The sequence below is a fragment of the Anser anser genome, assembly GCF_964211835.1.
Source record: "Anser anser genome assembly, chromosome: 19".
Taxonomy (NCBI): domain Eukaryota; kingdom Metazoa; phylum Chordata; class Aves; order Anseriformes; family Anatidae; genus Anser; species Anser anser.
In genome coordinates, this window is record NC_139740.1 from 7343070 (window position 1) to 7357263 (window position 14194).

Here is a 14194-nt window from a genome sequence, read left to right on the forward strand (position 1 = left end):
TTAGGGGGAAGGTCTGAAAACAAGTGCTCACAAGAGAGCCCTTTAGTAGGATCCATCCTTTCAGCGAGAGCCGGGTCTGTCCATCACCACCCTTGTGCTGCTCGCACCTCTGGGTGAGCCGAGCTGCTCGTGGCACCCAGGCTTCTGCCGGCAGAGAGCCGGAGCAGCCCTTGAGCACATCAGAGCTTGGGCACGGCCGGGTGTGAGGAGGTGACAGCGGCGCACTCGGCTGGGTTGGTGGCCTCTGAGTCGGGGCCAGCTGAAGACCAGGGTAAAGGCAGCGACCTTTCCCGAGATGACTTCTGGTTTCTGGTGCCACAGCAGAGAGGACATGGCCGTTCTGGGATGCTGGGGAGCGTGAGTGGGGCTTGCAGAAACAGCCTGAGCTCAGACAATAGGACCAGTGTGTGCTCGTGCTTTGTTGGAAGGGAAATGGGATCTGGGACGAATTGGGGACACAGAGTTGGCTCCCTGGACAAGGCGCTGCACCACTCGTGCTGGGGGGCAGAGCTGGCCGTGGCACAGCAGCCCTCGTGCCTGGCCCTGCTCTGCCAACGAGCACCCATGGGACCCCCCCTGGCTGCAGCCGGCTCCCTGCTGCAGAGCTGGGCTTCTCCCAAGAGAGGGCAGCCTGCCCGTTCGGCCTGGGGCTACCCACGCGGGGAGCAGCCCCCACGCAGAGCATCACGAGTGGGAGCCCCCCTGGTGCTCCCCCTGCTCCAAGCTGGCTCCGCAGCGCGTGGTGTAACAGCAGGAGCCGGTCACGTTCATCCCGCTGTTGGGATGCTGCACGGCAGGAGCTGATCCCATTAGTTCCACTGTTGGGATGCAGCATGGCAGGAGCTGATCCCCTTCATCCCACTGTTGGGATGCAGCATGGCAGGAGCTGATCCCCTTCATCCCACTGTTGGGATGCTGCACGGCAGGAGCCGATCCCGTTCACCCCCCTGTCAGGTTGCAGCCCCCTCTCTGTGGTTTTGCAGAACCTCTCGGTGACAACAAGCCTTCCTACAGGAAACACGAGGGAGCTGCCACCAGCTTCTGTGGGCCTCCCGCCCTGCTGGACGTGCAGATTTCCCGTCACTGTGGCAGTTCGCAGAGACAGCAGCATATTTTATGAGTAAGTTGATGGGGGAACCATACAAATAACCCTCCGTCCCTGCCAGTGGGATCCTGGCTGCATCGGGGCAAGTTTACTCTATCCCATTGCCTCTGGAAAGCCACAGAGGGGACGAGGGGGCATCACACGGGGCATGCCGGGCCTGGGCTCTGCTTGGGGCACGATCCCCGTCAGATCCTATTCTGCAGGACAGCCCAGCCCTTAGCCCGGAGGCAGGGAGCTGAGCCCTGTTGCTGATTTTGCCGTCTTGTCACTGGGTAAAGCCAGCTCGGCTGCAGCAGATGTTCCTGCAGCTGTGTCCTTGGCAGCCCCAGGTGTCACCTCAAGGCCATAAGTGTTTTTTAAGGATGTCTGAGCCCTCCGACAGACTTCAACCAAGAGCTGTGGAAAGCGCAGCGCTAGAGAACAAGAGCAGGAGATGGTTGTTAGCAGCAACCAAGGGCGTTACAATGGCTGCAGACGTAGCTCAGTGGGTAAGGATGCCCCAAGTCACCCTACAGCCGGCCACCCCCAGCCTTGCCTGGAGGAAATTCCTCCTTGTCCCCAGATCCGACCGCCCACCCGACCACGGGAGCAGAGAGCCAGTCCGAGAGCCTCGGTGCCGTGGGTTTTGTAGGGCTCCTTGCTCCTACTGCTCCCTGGCAGAGTCCCCCAGAAACTTCTTGAGGAAGAATTTAAATCTGACTGTCCTTGGAGCGATTCGTGCTGCTTCGCATCTCTCTGCTGGGCATGGCTGGCGGGCGTGTGCCTCATGCTTTTCCACCCGGTGAGTCAAACGTCTGGAAGCTGGTAGCTTTGCTGAGATGAAGAGTGGATTTGGAGAGGAAGGGACCAAATAAGCATCCAAAAACGATGCTGAACCCACCCTCTGCTGAATGGCGCTGAGGTGCCACAAGGCTCTGGAGGTTTTGGCCGAGCCCTCGAGCAGCTCTGATGATCAGCGCCCACAAAACGCAAAGCAGGAGAGGGGAGGATAAGTGCCGTGGTCGATTGTTACTAAGAATACAATTATCCATACGCAAAGGGTTGCCTGCCTGATAGGATTACCAGTAAAGACAAACGGCAGCGAGGATCACGGCTTCACTTCCTTCCTCCCACCCCGGGGATTTAATCCCCTCTTTGTCCATGGTTTGTTTTTAGCCCGTCCATAACAAAATTCTGCTCTCATAGACAGCTCCCAAAGCTTTTCCCTGGAGGAAGCTCTGGGGGCACATTCCCATGTCTGCTCCGCGTGCGTGCAGCTGGGAGAAAGCTCAGGGCTGGCTTCACCCTGGCAGGAATAGCTCAGGCCTTCTAATTTCAGCCCGCCCCGCGGACCGGTGCCTAATCCTCCCAGCAGTCCCCAGAGGCAGGAAATCCTCGGCGGCAGGGCCTGGGAGGACCTGGCAAGCCCTTGGCCAGACTCCCTGCCAGCTTCCGATGGCTTTCCAGCACCCAGGCTTTGAATGTTCCCATTTTCCAGCCCCCCAGCAGCAAGGTGCCGGGGGGATGCTCCTGCAGCCCTCCTGCTCCCGGCACCCACTGACCCGCTGGATGCGAGAGCGGCTTGTGTCGTGGCATCGGGGGCACCCGAGGGTGCTGTGCGCAGGGTGCAAATGGCATGGGCATGGCCTGGAGAGCTCGGGCATGGCCTGGGGAGCTTGGGCATCGCTTGGAGAGGTTGGGTATGGCCTGGAGAGCTCAGGCATGGCCTGGGAAGCTCAGGCATCACCTGGAGAGCTTGGGCATCACCTGGGGAGCTCCGGCATTGCCTGGGGAGCTCCGGCATCACCTGGAGAGCTCCGGCATCTCCTGGAGCTCCCCAGGCAGGTGGAGCAATGCTCCGAGCCCTGGCACAGATGCCCCTTGCTGAGGTGGGTGGGACAGCCTGCCCCGGCCACCCCAGCTCCTCTGCCTCCCAACCGAGGGCCAACAAGGTGCAAACGCTCCCTAAGGAGCATCCCCCCGAGCCCGGCTGCCACCCCCAGATCCCGCAAAGCCTCGAGCGACACCCAGGCACCTCCCCAGGGCTCGGCGGGCCGAGGACGGGGAGCTTTGCGAGGCGCGGGCGATCCCAGAGAGCAAGCAGCGCGTACAAGGGACCCCAAAAACCTCCCGGCCCCAGGGAGCAGCTTTTGGGGCTGGGGGCACCAACCTCGGAGGGCTCCCCCCCAGCACGGGAAACCCTTTCCCCGGCTCTCGTCGGCCTCAAAGCCCTCCGGGCCTCAGCGAGGCCGGCTCGGGGAGTGGGAGGAGAAGGGGGCCGGGGCTGTGGGCAGGGCCCGGGGAGATGACGCCGGGTAAAGCCGGCCGGGAGCCGGCCCAGCCCCGCCGCCGGCCGTAGCGGGGTGGCCGCGCACCTTCGGGGCGGGCTGCGGCAGGGAGGCAGCGTGGCCATGGACCTCTACCTGGCCGTGCCGCTGCTCTTCACCCTCCTGGCCCTCGTGCTGGCCTCCGTCTTTGTGAGGCTGCGGGGAACGGGAGGAGGAGGAGGAGGAGGAGGAGGCGGGGAGAGGCTCCGGGAAGCGGGCGCCGAGGAGCCGGGCTCCGGAGCGGAGGCTGCCGAGGGGCCGGAGGCTGAGGGCGGCCGGGTGCCGGTGGAGGAGGTCGGGGCGGGCGACGAGGGGAAGGAGGCGGCCTCCGAGCGGCGGGAGGACAAGGAGAAGGAGAAGGAGGAGGCTGCAGCAGCAGCAGCAGCAGCAGAACGGGGCCCCGAGGCCGAGCCGAGCCCCGCGGAGACCGAGAGCATCCCCCGGCAGCCTCCCGCCGCCGAGCCCCGGGAGGCCGGGCAGCAGCAGCAGCAGAAGGAGGAGGAGGAGGAGGCAGAGACCAAGGTAAGGCCGGCGCCCTGCCGAGCCTCCGCCCGGCCCCCCGACACACGGGGCTGGGGGCCGAGGAGGCCTGGGGGGGGCACGGAGGAGGCCGGGGGGGGGTTGAGGCCGCTGGGGTGAGGCCGGGGGGAGCGCTGCGGGCTGGCCTCTGCTGCCAGCATCCTCCCCACCGGGGCGCCCCCGTAAAAATACGGGTGGGGAGGTTGACGGGGAGGTGAATTTCTGGCCGGGGGAGCCTCTCCTCTCCCCAAATCCAGCCCCGGGGAGTTATCTCCTTCCCCCAGGAGCTCATCCAGGTGCCGGGGGTGTGGGGTGATCGCTCTCTCCCTCTCCGCACCCTTTTTTTCTGTGGGTTGCCCCCATCTGGTCCCTTGCAGCTTGGGGATGCCTTTTGGTGCCCAGCCGCTGTCCTTGCCAGCTCTGGGGAAGGTCTGGCCTCCCTCCTGCCTCCCTCCTGCCTCCCAGCCCCAGCAGGACGCTGCCCCCAAGCTCTGACCCCTGCTTGAACTAAGGGGGAGGCGGCGGGGGCTGCCTGCTAAATCCTCCTCCAGCCCCGGATCTTGTTTAAAAATAAAAGGGCGACCCAGCGGCCGTGGAAGGAGCGTGCGGCTTCGCTCCTGCCCAGCTCCTCTGGGGCTCTGCCCTGTGCCAGGGGCTCGGTGACCAGCCCAGGGGGTCTGAGCCCTCTGCGTGCCTCCTGGGACTGCTCCTCGCCCCAAAAGGGGGAAGTGAGTAATGGGGTGGCTCACAGACCCGGGCGGGATGCTGCCCGCAGCCCGCTCGTGCTGCGTGCTTCGGCTGGGGAGCGCAGGCCCTGGGCGCTGGCGCCTGCTGGCTATTATTAGCAGCGTTTGTAATACTCAGTGACTGTGTCCAGGCTGCTGGGCAGCACGCAGGCGGACAGACAGCCCTCAGACGGACAGCCAGCCCTCGCCACTGACTCACTGGATCTCCTCGGGGAAGTCCCAGTGGGCTGAGCTCTGTCCTGGGGTCTGGGGGCTGCGCCCATCTGCTGGCCCCTCGGCCCCTCCTCGCCTCCCGTTTCCTTCCCTGAGCCCCTGCGCCCTTCTCGGCCACGGGCACGGCTCTCGAGCAGCCGCCTCCTTCATCTGTCCCCCTGCAGGGCGATTTAGGGGTGCCTTTGAGCTGCTTTGTCAGGCTGGGAGCCCCCCGCCTGCCTCGAGCTGGCCAGATCCCAGCTGGGTTTGTCGGCAGAACGCAGCTGGAGCCGCTGCGGGGCCCGGGGAGCGCCCAGCGCCTTCGGAACAAGCAGGGCACCCCGGTGGGATGTATCCAGCACTCCCAGCACGCGGCTCCTCTGCCGTCTCGTTAGCTTGAGTCTTCTCAGGAATGTTTTTCCTGCCTTCTGGCTGCTCTTCAGCCCCAATTTCCTTGACCAGGCACTGCTGCAATCCTTCAGAAATGTGCTCAGCTCCTCTAGCTCTGTTCAGGCAGAGGCGGCACCGTGGGGTCTGCTCAGGGCGCGTGGGGAGGCTCCTGACCCCCGAAATGCCCCAGTGAGCCTGGCACTGGGTGACCACGGTCTTGAGGGCACTCTGCCGGTGCTGCAGGTTGTGCCAGCCCCTCTTAAAGCAGACCAAAAACGGGCACAGGACCTGAGGAGGGTCCTGGCCATTTTTTTTTCTGCCTGCAAAATGATTCCTTTGCTGTAGGAGCCGGGCAGGACGAGGTGCCCTGGCCCCCGAGCTGCGTTTCTTTGGGGAAGGAGCAGGGCCAGGGGGCGGCTGCGATCTGGGCGGTGATGGAGAGCAGCAGGAAGGGGGAGGGATGCGTCCCGCTGCTGAGTAAGTGTTTGGGAGCGCTGCCCCGTGCGTGATCTCGTGGCTGCCAGCACAGCCCGGCGCAGGCTGCCAGCTTGGCGGGGGCTGGCGGTGCTGGGCAGCCGGCGGCGATGGCACGGAGCAGGGAACGCATTCATCTCCAGCAGGCACCGCACCCGTGTGAGCGGGGAGCATCGCCCGGGGGGCTGATCCCGTGGGCAGAGCAGGGCAGACCCTCCCCAGCGCTGCAGCCCCCCTGTTTCTGTGAGACGTTCCCTGCAAATGCCCTCAAAGCTGCCTTTATGCTCCTTTCCCGTAAAGCCCCGTGGATGGGACTGGCCTCGGGCAGGGAGCTCGCTCGGAGCAGCGTGTGCTTCGCAGGCTGCTGCTGGTGGAATCGAGCCCGTCCGTGGCTGAGCTGGGGGCTGCGGCCCCGATGTGACTCAGCAGAGGCTCCCAGACAGCTTCGGGGCTGCTCGGTTAACTCCATACAGCAGGGGGCTGCTCTCCGAGATCTTTCTTCCCTTTTCCTTTTATTTTTTTTTTTCCTCTGTCTGCTCAGCGTGAGCTGCTCCGGGCTCCCCGCAGCCATTAAGCGCTCCGCCAAGCGCTGACGGATGAACCTGCTCGGGGTTTGCAGCGCTGGCACGTTTAATGGCCGGCTGGAGCTGTGCGCCCTGCTGCCTCCTCTCCCTCCGGGGGCAGCTGCCGAGCTCTGCGTCCCTCCTGCTCCCTCCCCGCGGCCCCGTGTCCTGGCCCAGGGGAGCGAGGTGCTGCGGGGGCCAGCACCATGCTCTCCATCTTCTGGGGCAGGTCCGACGGAGAGCGGATCGGTGGCAGAGCAGGGGAGAGGAGCCCGGAGTCCTTGTGTCCATCAGCTGCTGGTCGTGGTTCCCTTCCTCTCTGCTGGCTTCCATCACTGAAAGAAAAAGTTAATTAGTGTGTCACTGTCTGTGCTCAGCTCCAGCTCGTTAAGTGACGAGGTGCCGCTGCTGGAGTGTTCCCTAACGAAAAGCTGCTGGCTGCTGAATCCGCAAAAAATGACCCAAAATCTCCAATTCTCCTATCAGTATTTCTGCCCTGCCCAGAGGCTGCTGCTCCCTGAGGGGGCCGGGTGGGCAGGAGGGGAGCGCTTTGCCACCACGGGGCTGTGCACACCCCCTCTGTCTGTGCCCTGCAGGGCACGGGGGGCTTCCACCTGCCCCTAACGCCGAGCCCGAGCAGCCCTGAACACACCGGGACTGCACAAAGCGCCCAGCAGGGATCCCGTTTAAATGCAAGACGTCGGCACCTCCAGCCTCTAACACATCCGAATCCCTTCCCCTGCCAGAGGGGAGTGTGTCTAATTAGCCTGGCTTTAATTAGCCCCCGGGCCAGGCTGTCCCCGCAGCGAGGTGGGGAGGGATGGGTGATGGGCTAGCCCTGCCAGGGGGATGTGGGGCCAGGTGGGCTCTCCCGAACCCACAAAACTCGGATGTGCCTGGCTCCATCCATGCTGCTGACGAACGTGCTGCAAACTGGGAAGGAGGCAGGAGGTGGCGGCCCCCCGGGGAGCCCACAGGTGCCGTGCCCGTCCCTCCGACCAAGCCTGGGTACGGCTGGGGAGCCGCCCAGGAGCACCCCAGGAGCTCCAGCAGGGTGCCAGCAGCTCCACGGCCTGTCCTTGCCTGCAGCAGCCGTGCCGGGGGCAGCTTTTTGGGGTCAGGCCTGTGGAGTGCTGCCTCTCTCCATACAGGAACACAGCCCCGAAGTCCCCCCGGTGTTGGCAGCCCCGTGCCCCAGGGCAGGAGAGCAGCCCTGCCGCGTGGCTCAGCTGCTTCGGCTGGCAGGAGGACGGAGAGCCGCGGGGTCGGGGTGAAAGGGAGCTGCCGACACGGCAGCTGCTTCGCTTTGCTAAACCCTGCCCGATGTCTTTCTTTGTTTTTTTTTTTTTTTGAAGGCTTCCTCCTTTCCCTTTTCCTCCTGGCTTCTCTCTTTCTGGCTCCAGTCTGCTTTCTTTGTATTCTTTCTCTTGCAAAGTCTTGCATCAGGCTTGGATCAGAAAGTGCAGCCATAAATGGCAACGCGCGGGGCCCGGAGCTCATTCCAAGACCGTTCTCTCCCCGCTCATTGCAGCCTTGGGACCTTCCCTTTGCCCACAGCGGGGCTCTGCCTGTCCCCGTCCTGCCTGTAGACACCAGGGCTGTCCCTTTGACTGAGAGAGAGGAGAAGGACCCCAGCCCAACGGCCTCCTCGTGTCCCTAACGAGAAGGGAAACCCATTTTGGGGATGGAGGGAGTGGGGAGGAAATGTCTCCGGTCAGCCAGAAATGAGCTGAAGACCGAATGAAGCCGTGGTGGGGATCCCAGCCTCTTCCCGTGGGACAGAGCTGCCCCTGAGCCTCTCCTGGGATCGCTCCCTGCTTCAGGTCGGGCTGGGAGAGGGCCCCTGTGGTGGCAGAGCCATGCATGGGGTTTTTGGGGATAGCACCAAGCTGGTACACCCGAACTGCCTTCCTGGGGGGACCGGGGCTGTGCCCAGCGCTGCCGTGCCCAAAACCTCCCTGGAGGTCCTGTCCTGGCTCCTGCTTTTGTCTGAAGCCTCCGCTCTGGAGTCAGGCTTGCGCGCAGCCGTCTGCATGCTGGCCGTGGAAGCTAAAAGGGCAAAAGCACATTTCTGAGGAGCTAACAAATGCCTAAGCTCTAAAGCCAAGGTCTGCCACGAGCCAAGACAGCTGGATTGCCGCATTGTTATTTAAGGTGAATGACTTGTTGGGTTTTAACCCTGCGCTGGCGGGAGCTGGCTGCTCTTGGGCAAGGGCTGTGGCCGTGCGGGCTGCGTTTCTCACGGCTGCCCCCGCGATCCCATTCCCTGAGCTTGCTCCTGGCCGCCCCTGCTCGGGGTGAGCCGTCCCACCTGCACATCGGTTCCCCCTCTACACGGCCAGGGTGGGCTTCCCAAAGCCGCTCTGCGAAGCAGCCAGCTCTGCAGGGGGATTTGGGGACCGGAGCAGGCAGGGGATGTGCTGAGCTGTGCCAGGGGCCGGATCCGGCTGCCTGCAGGGGGGAGCAGCCGGGGGCCGCGGGCACGTTCCCAGCCCCGGAGCCGGGCAGCTGCTGCCCCACGCGTCCCCTCGCCGAAGCCGGCGGCAATGCCACCTTTGTCTGCCGCGGCAGCTGGCCCGGACAGCCTGCATCAATCCTGCTCCAGGTGCTCCTGGCTGTGAGCGGCCCCCCTGCAGCCCACGGTGCTTTCCGTCACCCTCTTTTTCCGCAGGGAGGCTTTCTTTTGCGGTGTATGTTTGCTGATGTGAAACTAGAGAGAGACAGGCTGGCGGTCGGAGCGCTCAGGTCTCCAAACCTCCGGCAGCTCCTGCCGCTGTCTGGCCCTGGTTTGCATTTCTTTGCTCCTTGCTGCGCTCGCCCTGCGTTGCCCTGGGCTGTGCTTCGTGTAGAGGAGCCTGCCTGGAAATTCGGGGCCGGCTCCCCCGGGTGCGGTGACGCTCTCCCCTCTGCCCCGGCTGTCTGGGCTGCGGGCACGGCCGGCTCCCTGCGTGGGTTTTGTCCCTGGCCGCTGTTTTGCAAGGCTGCCCGGGGGCTGCTCCCGGCCCCGCGCTGGTATTCGGCTGCAAGGCCACCGGGACGCGGCGTTCCTGCTCCCTGCCCACGCGCAGCCGCCTCCACGGGCACCGCGGGGCTGGCTCGGCTTGGGCTGGGAGGGGAAGGAAGGGCGGCTTTGCGCGGGGACCCGGGCGGGTCTGCTTCAAAGCTGCAGAACGCAGAAACCCCAGCCTGGGGAGTGAGAACATTTTGGGGGGATGCTTCCCTGCGATAGAGGAGGCTGGGGAGCAGAGCTGCTCCTCTCCTCTCCCCTCCTGCCAGCCCCGAGCTGCCGCAGCAGCGTCCCGGGGTCTCCGTGCAGGCCCCCGTTTGGCGTCCCACCCTCTGCAGCAGCCTGCTGGGGTTTAGCATCCCCAAATCCCTGCGTGAACGCGCCGTGGTCACGGGGTGGCAGGGCCCACGGGATGAATCCTGCCCCCCGCACTCCCCTGGGGCTTAGGGGATCCTCTCCCGGCTGGATTTGCGTGCTCGGGGTGCAGAAATGCTCCTCGGATGTGCGCCCAGGGCTGGGAGCGATGCCCGGCTTGGCCCCTTGTGCACCCCACGGGCTGCCCTTGGCAGCTGGTCGTGAGCAGACAGACAGACAGACAGACGGACGGATATCGGAGCCAGGGCTGCAGCACGGGGGGAAGGGAGGTGCTGGCATCTGCCCCTAAGCAGAAAAACGTTTGCTCTCCAGCGAGCTATCGGCTGCCACGAGCTGGGGTTCCCGGCACGGCCGTGGCACGTTGCTGTCGCCTGCCAGCTTGGCAGCCCAGGCTGCTCCCTCTCTGCTCCCATCAAATGGCGCTTCCAGAGGGTCGGGGCTGAAATATTTGCCATCCCTGGAGGTCTGGGGCTCCTCTTCTCCCTCGTCCTTGGCAGGGACGCAGCTCTGCAAACCCACTGGGGCAGGGGTGGTCCCCACGGGCAGGGTCCCTGCTGCTCTCTGGGGCTGTTCCCCCAGATCCTGGGGGGTTCGGCAGCATTTGGGGGAGAAAGGCTGCTCCCCGTGCTGGAAAACAGAAACTACCCACATTTCCTAATTGCTTCCACTGTTAAATGCTGAGAAATTCTCCCTTCCTAATGCCTGGGCAGGGAACAGGCTAAAAAAAACCCCTCCTGGGTGGCTCCTGGAGGGCGAGGTCTGCCGGAGGGGTGGATGCGGGGTGGATGTGACCAAAACGCTGCCCGGGGTTCTGCCGGGAGCGGCCCCGGGGCCAGGGCTGAGCATCCCCTCCCCGAGGCCGCTCCTTTGGGTGCTGCCGGCCCCGGGGGTGTCGCAGCAAGTGCCCATGTTAGGAAGCGTGGCCCGAAATAGCGGTGGCTGCTGGGGGCGGGGGGCTCGGCCGTGTGTCCTTCTGGGTGGCGAGGAGAAGCCGAGCGGCCGTGAATAATGCACATTCCTCCCCGATGACAAACCAGCCCGGTTCTCTGCTGCATACCACGACGGGGTGGTTTATACAAAGCCGTGCGCTGCAAACCCTGCGCGGGGTCCGTCCAGGTTTCCTTCGGGTCTCCGTCACCCCTGATTTTCCCCATGTCCCCCCTCAGGCTCCCCCCACGCTCCTTCTCCCCATCCCGTGTTCTTTGTCCTTGGCGTGTGAGCCCCGCCGCTGTGGGCCGGGGCCAGGGTGGGTGCTGAGGGTGCTGTGGGTGCCTGGGCTTGGCCCGGGGGGGGTTTGCAGCCTTATCTCCAGGGCTGGCGAGGTTTCCTCCCTCCCTGCTTCCCATCTGCGTGGCTTTCTTCTGTGCGTACCGCAAGCGCGAGGAATCTGGGCTTGATAAAGCTTGTTGCAGCTCGTGGGAGGCAATCCTAAAAACTTTCAGACTTGCTTTGTGTTATAAAAAAAAAAACAAAAACCAGCCGTGCTGTTTAATTCCTGTGCTCCAAAGCCCAGCCCGGCCGGTGCAGCACGAGCAGGGAGGCGCGTCCTGGGGGAACGGGGACGGCTCCTGCCGGGGTCCCAGCACAAATCCCCCGGTGCACACGCATGGGATGCCAGGGCAGGATGCTCCTTTTGCCTCTCCGTGTGCTGGACCCAGCCCAAAACCTGCCTCCTGCGCTCCTTGGGCTATTTTTGGTGCTCGAGGGCCCGAGGGAGGAAATGACTTCAATGGCAGCCCTGTGGGCACGGGGACAGAGCAGCCTTCCACAACACACGCATGTGCTCGCGGCCGCTGCTGCGGGACGCCGGCCCCGCTGGGCGCGTGGCTGTGCCTGGGGGCTTCTCACTGTCCCCCGTGTTAGGGGGAGGTGCTGGAGGTTTGGAGCCCAAAACCCCACTCGTGCCCAGTGAGAAGGAAGCAGGTTAATGAACGCTTCTCGTTAGTGGGCATCCTTTTGCCCTCTCCCCCGAAAGAGGCAGGGGAGGAGTGCCCAGCTGCGGGCTCTCATGGCCAGGCTGAGCGTGGGTTATTTAGCGCAGTGCCTTCCCCTCATGGCTGCTCCGTCTTTTATCCCCTCCAGGAGGAAGAGCCGGACTCAGAAAGTGAGAAGTTGGTGGTGAGAGAGCCGGAGGATGAGGATGGTGAGTGCCGAGGAAGCCAGCGCGCAGGGGGAGGCTCTGAGAGGCTGAACCTCCGAGAGCTCGGGGATGGTCTCCTTCCTCTGGGCCGTGCAGAGGAGAAGGGACCGACACCCCAAAATGAAGGGATATGTAGGGGAAGCAGGTACCGGGGTCCCCACAAACAACCCAAGGGCTCCTGTAGCCGCTATTTATTTTTATGTCCCTATTTATAAATAGCAGGGAGCAGACAAGTGCCAGGATTAGTGCCCAGAGCCAGGGTGGGCGAGAGGCAGACTCGCTCGGCTGCTCAGCCCCAGCTTTGCACCCCAGCAGCCCCTCTTTGCGTCCCCGTGGTGCCTTGGGGCAGCACGATGGAGCTGCCCCAAAAGCTCCTTGCTCCCCTCCAGGAAGATCTCCAGGAGCTTTAATCAGAGCCGCGTTTAACTGATTAGGCAATTAGTTGATTGGAAAATGATTAATTGGCTCATTGGGGGGACAACTGCTGTGCTAAGAAAATGAAACAGATGGGGACAAGCAAAGTGTGTCCGGGGGGACTCTGCCCTGCCCAGAGGTGCTGGGACGTCCCCTGAGCCCTGGTCTTTCAGGAGGGTGCGGGACATTCCCCCTTCCCTGCCCCACTTTCCACCTGCCCTTTTTTAAGGCTGCGATCCTGGCTCAGGAGGATTACACCTAATGCCCCGGGGAATCCAATCTGAAGCCCGGTGCCGTGCCCGCGGGGTGGGAGAAGCGCCTTCCCGGCAGGCAGGGCTGCCAGGAGATGCTTGCTGCACCCGGTTAGGTGTCCCGCTGCTGGCGAGGGGGTCAGCAGGACCCAGTTTGAGGCACAAGGGCTACATCCTGCTGCACGGATGCTCGGTGACGTTGCTCCGCCAGGGTTTGCCTGTTTGGGGTCAGGGCTGTTTGGGGGCCGCATCGCTGTGCATCACCCCCAGGCGGCTGGGGCCCAGATGGAGGTTGTCATCTCGGGCCCGTGCCTCGCCCAGCATCCCCAAAACCCAGGATGTCTCTACGGGAACAGGCAGACGACAAGAGCGTCCCGTCCCCGCTCCGTGCCATCCTGCCCGCAGGGAGGGAGCAGCAGCTGCAGAGCTCGGGGGTGCTCCCACCCCGCTCCCACCCCTATAAGCCCAGGGCCTCTTGCAGTGCAAGCGCAGGGAGATGAAAGACAAATATTTTCTTTAACAGGATCTCCGCGAGGCTCCCCGTAAGTAGGTCACCTCGTGTTCCCCTACTGTTTTTGCCATCCCCGTGGAAGCCCTGCCTGCCGTTTTGGGTTTGTTTCCTGAAGTTTGTTTTCAGTCTGCAGAGAAAGTTCCTGAGCTCAGAAAACATCCAGCGGTTTCCAAAGCTGCGCACTGGCTCTTTTTTTTTTTTTTTTTTAACCGCAATACGTGGGCAGCGAGATAGGTAGCCTCCTCTCCTCCCTGTTTGCTGCTGCTTCTCTGGCGGGGTGGCAATGAAACTGCCCTTTTTTGGACAGGCCAAATCCCCAAATACAATTTTTTTGGCAGAGAACCGGGTGAGGGAAATGCTTTTAATTGTCCTTGAAATCAGGCAGGCTAGACAAAGGTAATAAAATGGCTCCTGCTCTGCACTGGGGCAAGGGACAGGATGTTACACCCTGGGTTTTGTTTGTTTTTTTGTCGTCCCCCCCAAGATCTCCCAGGGCAGAGCCAGCCGAATTTTCTTCCCGTGCACTTTTATGGCCACCCCCAGGGGCGGAGGAGCTGCAGCGTTACCCGTTTCCAGCTGGCCAGGCTTGTTCGGCTGCTGGCTTGGAGGGGATTTTTCTACCCAGGGAAGCAGGATACGGCCAGGCTGAACGTGTGAGGCTGTAGGATCGGAGCATGGAGGTGCTCGGACGTTAGGGTCGGGTTAGCCAGGCTGCTCCCTGGCAGCATTTTAGGATTAGAGAAATGCTGCGGACCAGCAAGCGACCAGATCACCAGGCCTTCACGGGAAAGCTCTGCAGGGTCAGAGGAACAGAAAAGAAACGGGATCTCTGCAGGAAGGTTGCTGCCACCACCGTGTCACGCTCCCCACGCAGTGACCTCGCAGCGGCTGGGACACTCGGTCCCGCACCCGGCTGTGCACCGCTTACGTTCAGCACCTTGGGTGTCCCGTCGGCAGGACGAGGCTCTGACCTGCCTGTTGGCCGGGCATCCCCGAGGTCTGCGAGAGCGCCGGCAGCCGCTGCAGACACGTGGGAGCCTGCGCTTGGAGGAATCACCAAATCAAGCCCCGAAGAAAATCCTTAAGCGCCGTATTGACCAGAAAATAAAGGGAAACGACTGATGCCGAATCCTGGGAGCGAGGAAGGGAGGGGAGAGGCTGTGGGGTGGTGGTCACTGGGGCGGGGGAGACTTTCCTGGAT

The 14194-nt window shown here is 63.3% G+C and overlaps 1 protein-coding gene across 3 annotated transcripts in view; it reads left to right on the plus strand.

The window, feature by feature from the left end:
- Window positions 1-3369: 3369 nt before the first annotated feature.
- MXRA7 (matrix remodeling associated 7) overlaps window positions 3370-14194 on the plus strand; it is a 28029-nt gene continuing 17204 nt past the window's right edge. For all 3 annotated transcript variants that reach the window (XM_083805027.1, XM_083805029.1, XM_083805028.1), the window contains exons 1-2: window positions 3370-3933; window positions 11760-11820. In XM_083805027.1, the coding sequence (XP_083661153.1) occupies window positions 3496-3933; window positions 11760-11820 (499 nt within the window). In that variant the 5' untranslated portion in view covers window positions 3370-3495. The remainder of the gene's footprint in view (window positions 3934-11759; window positions 11821-14194) is intronic.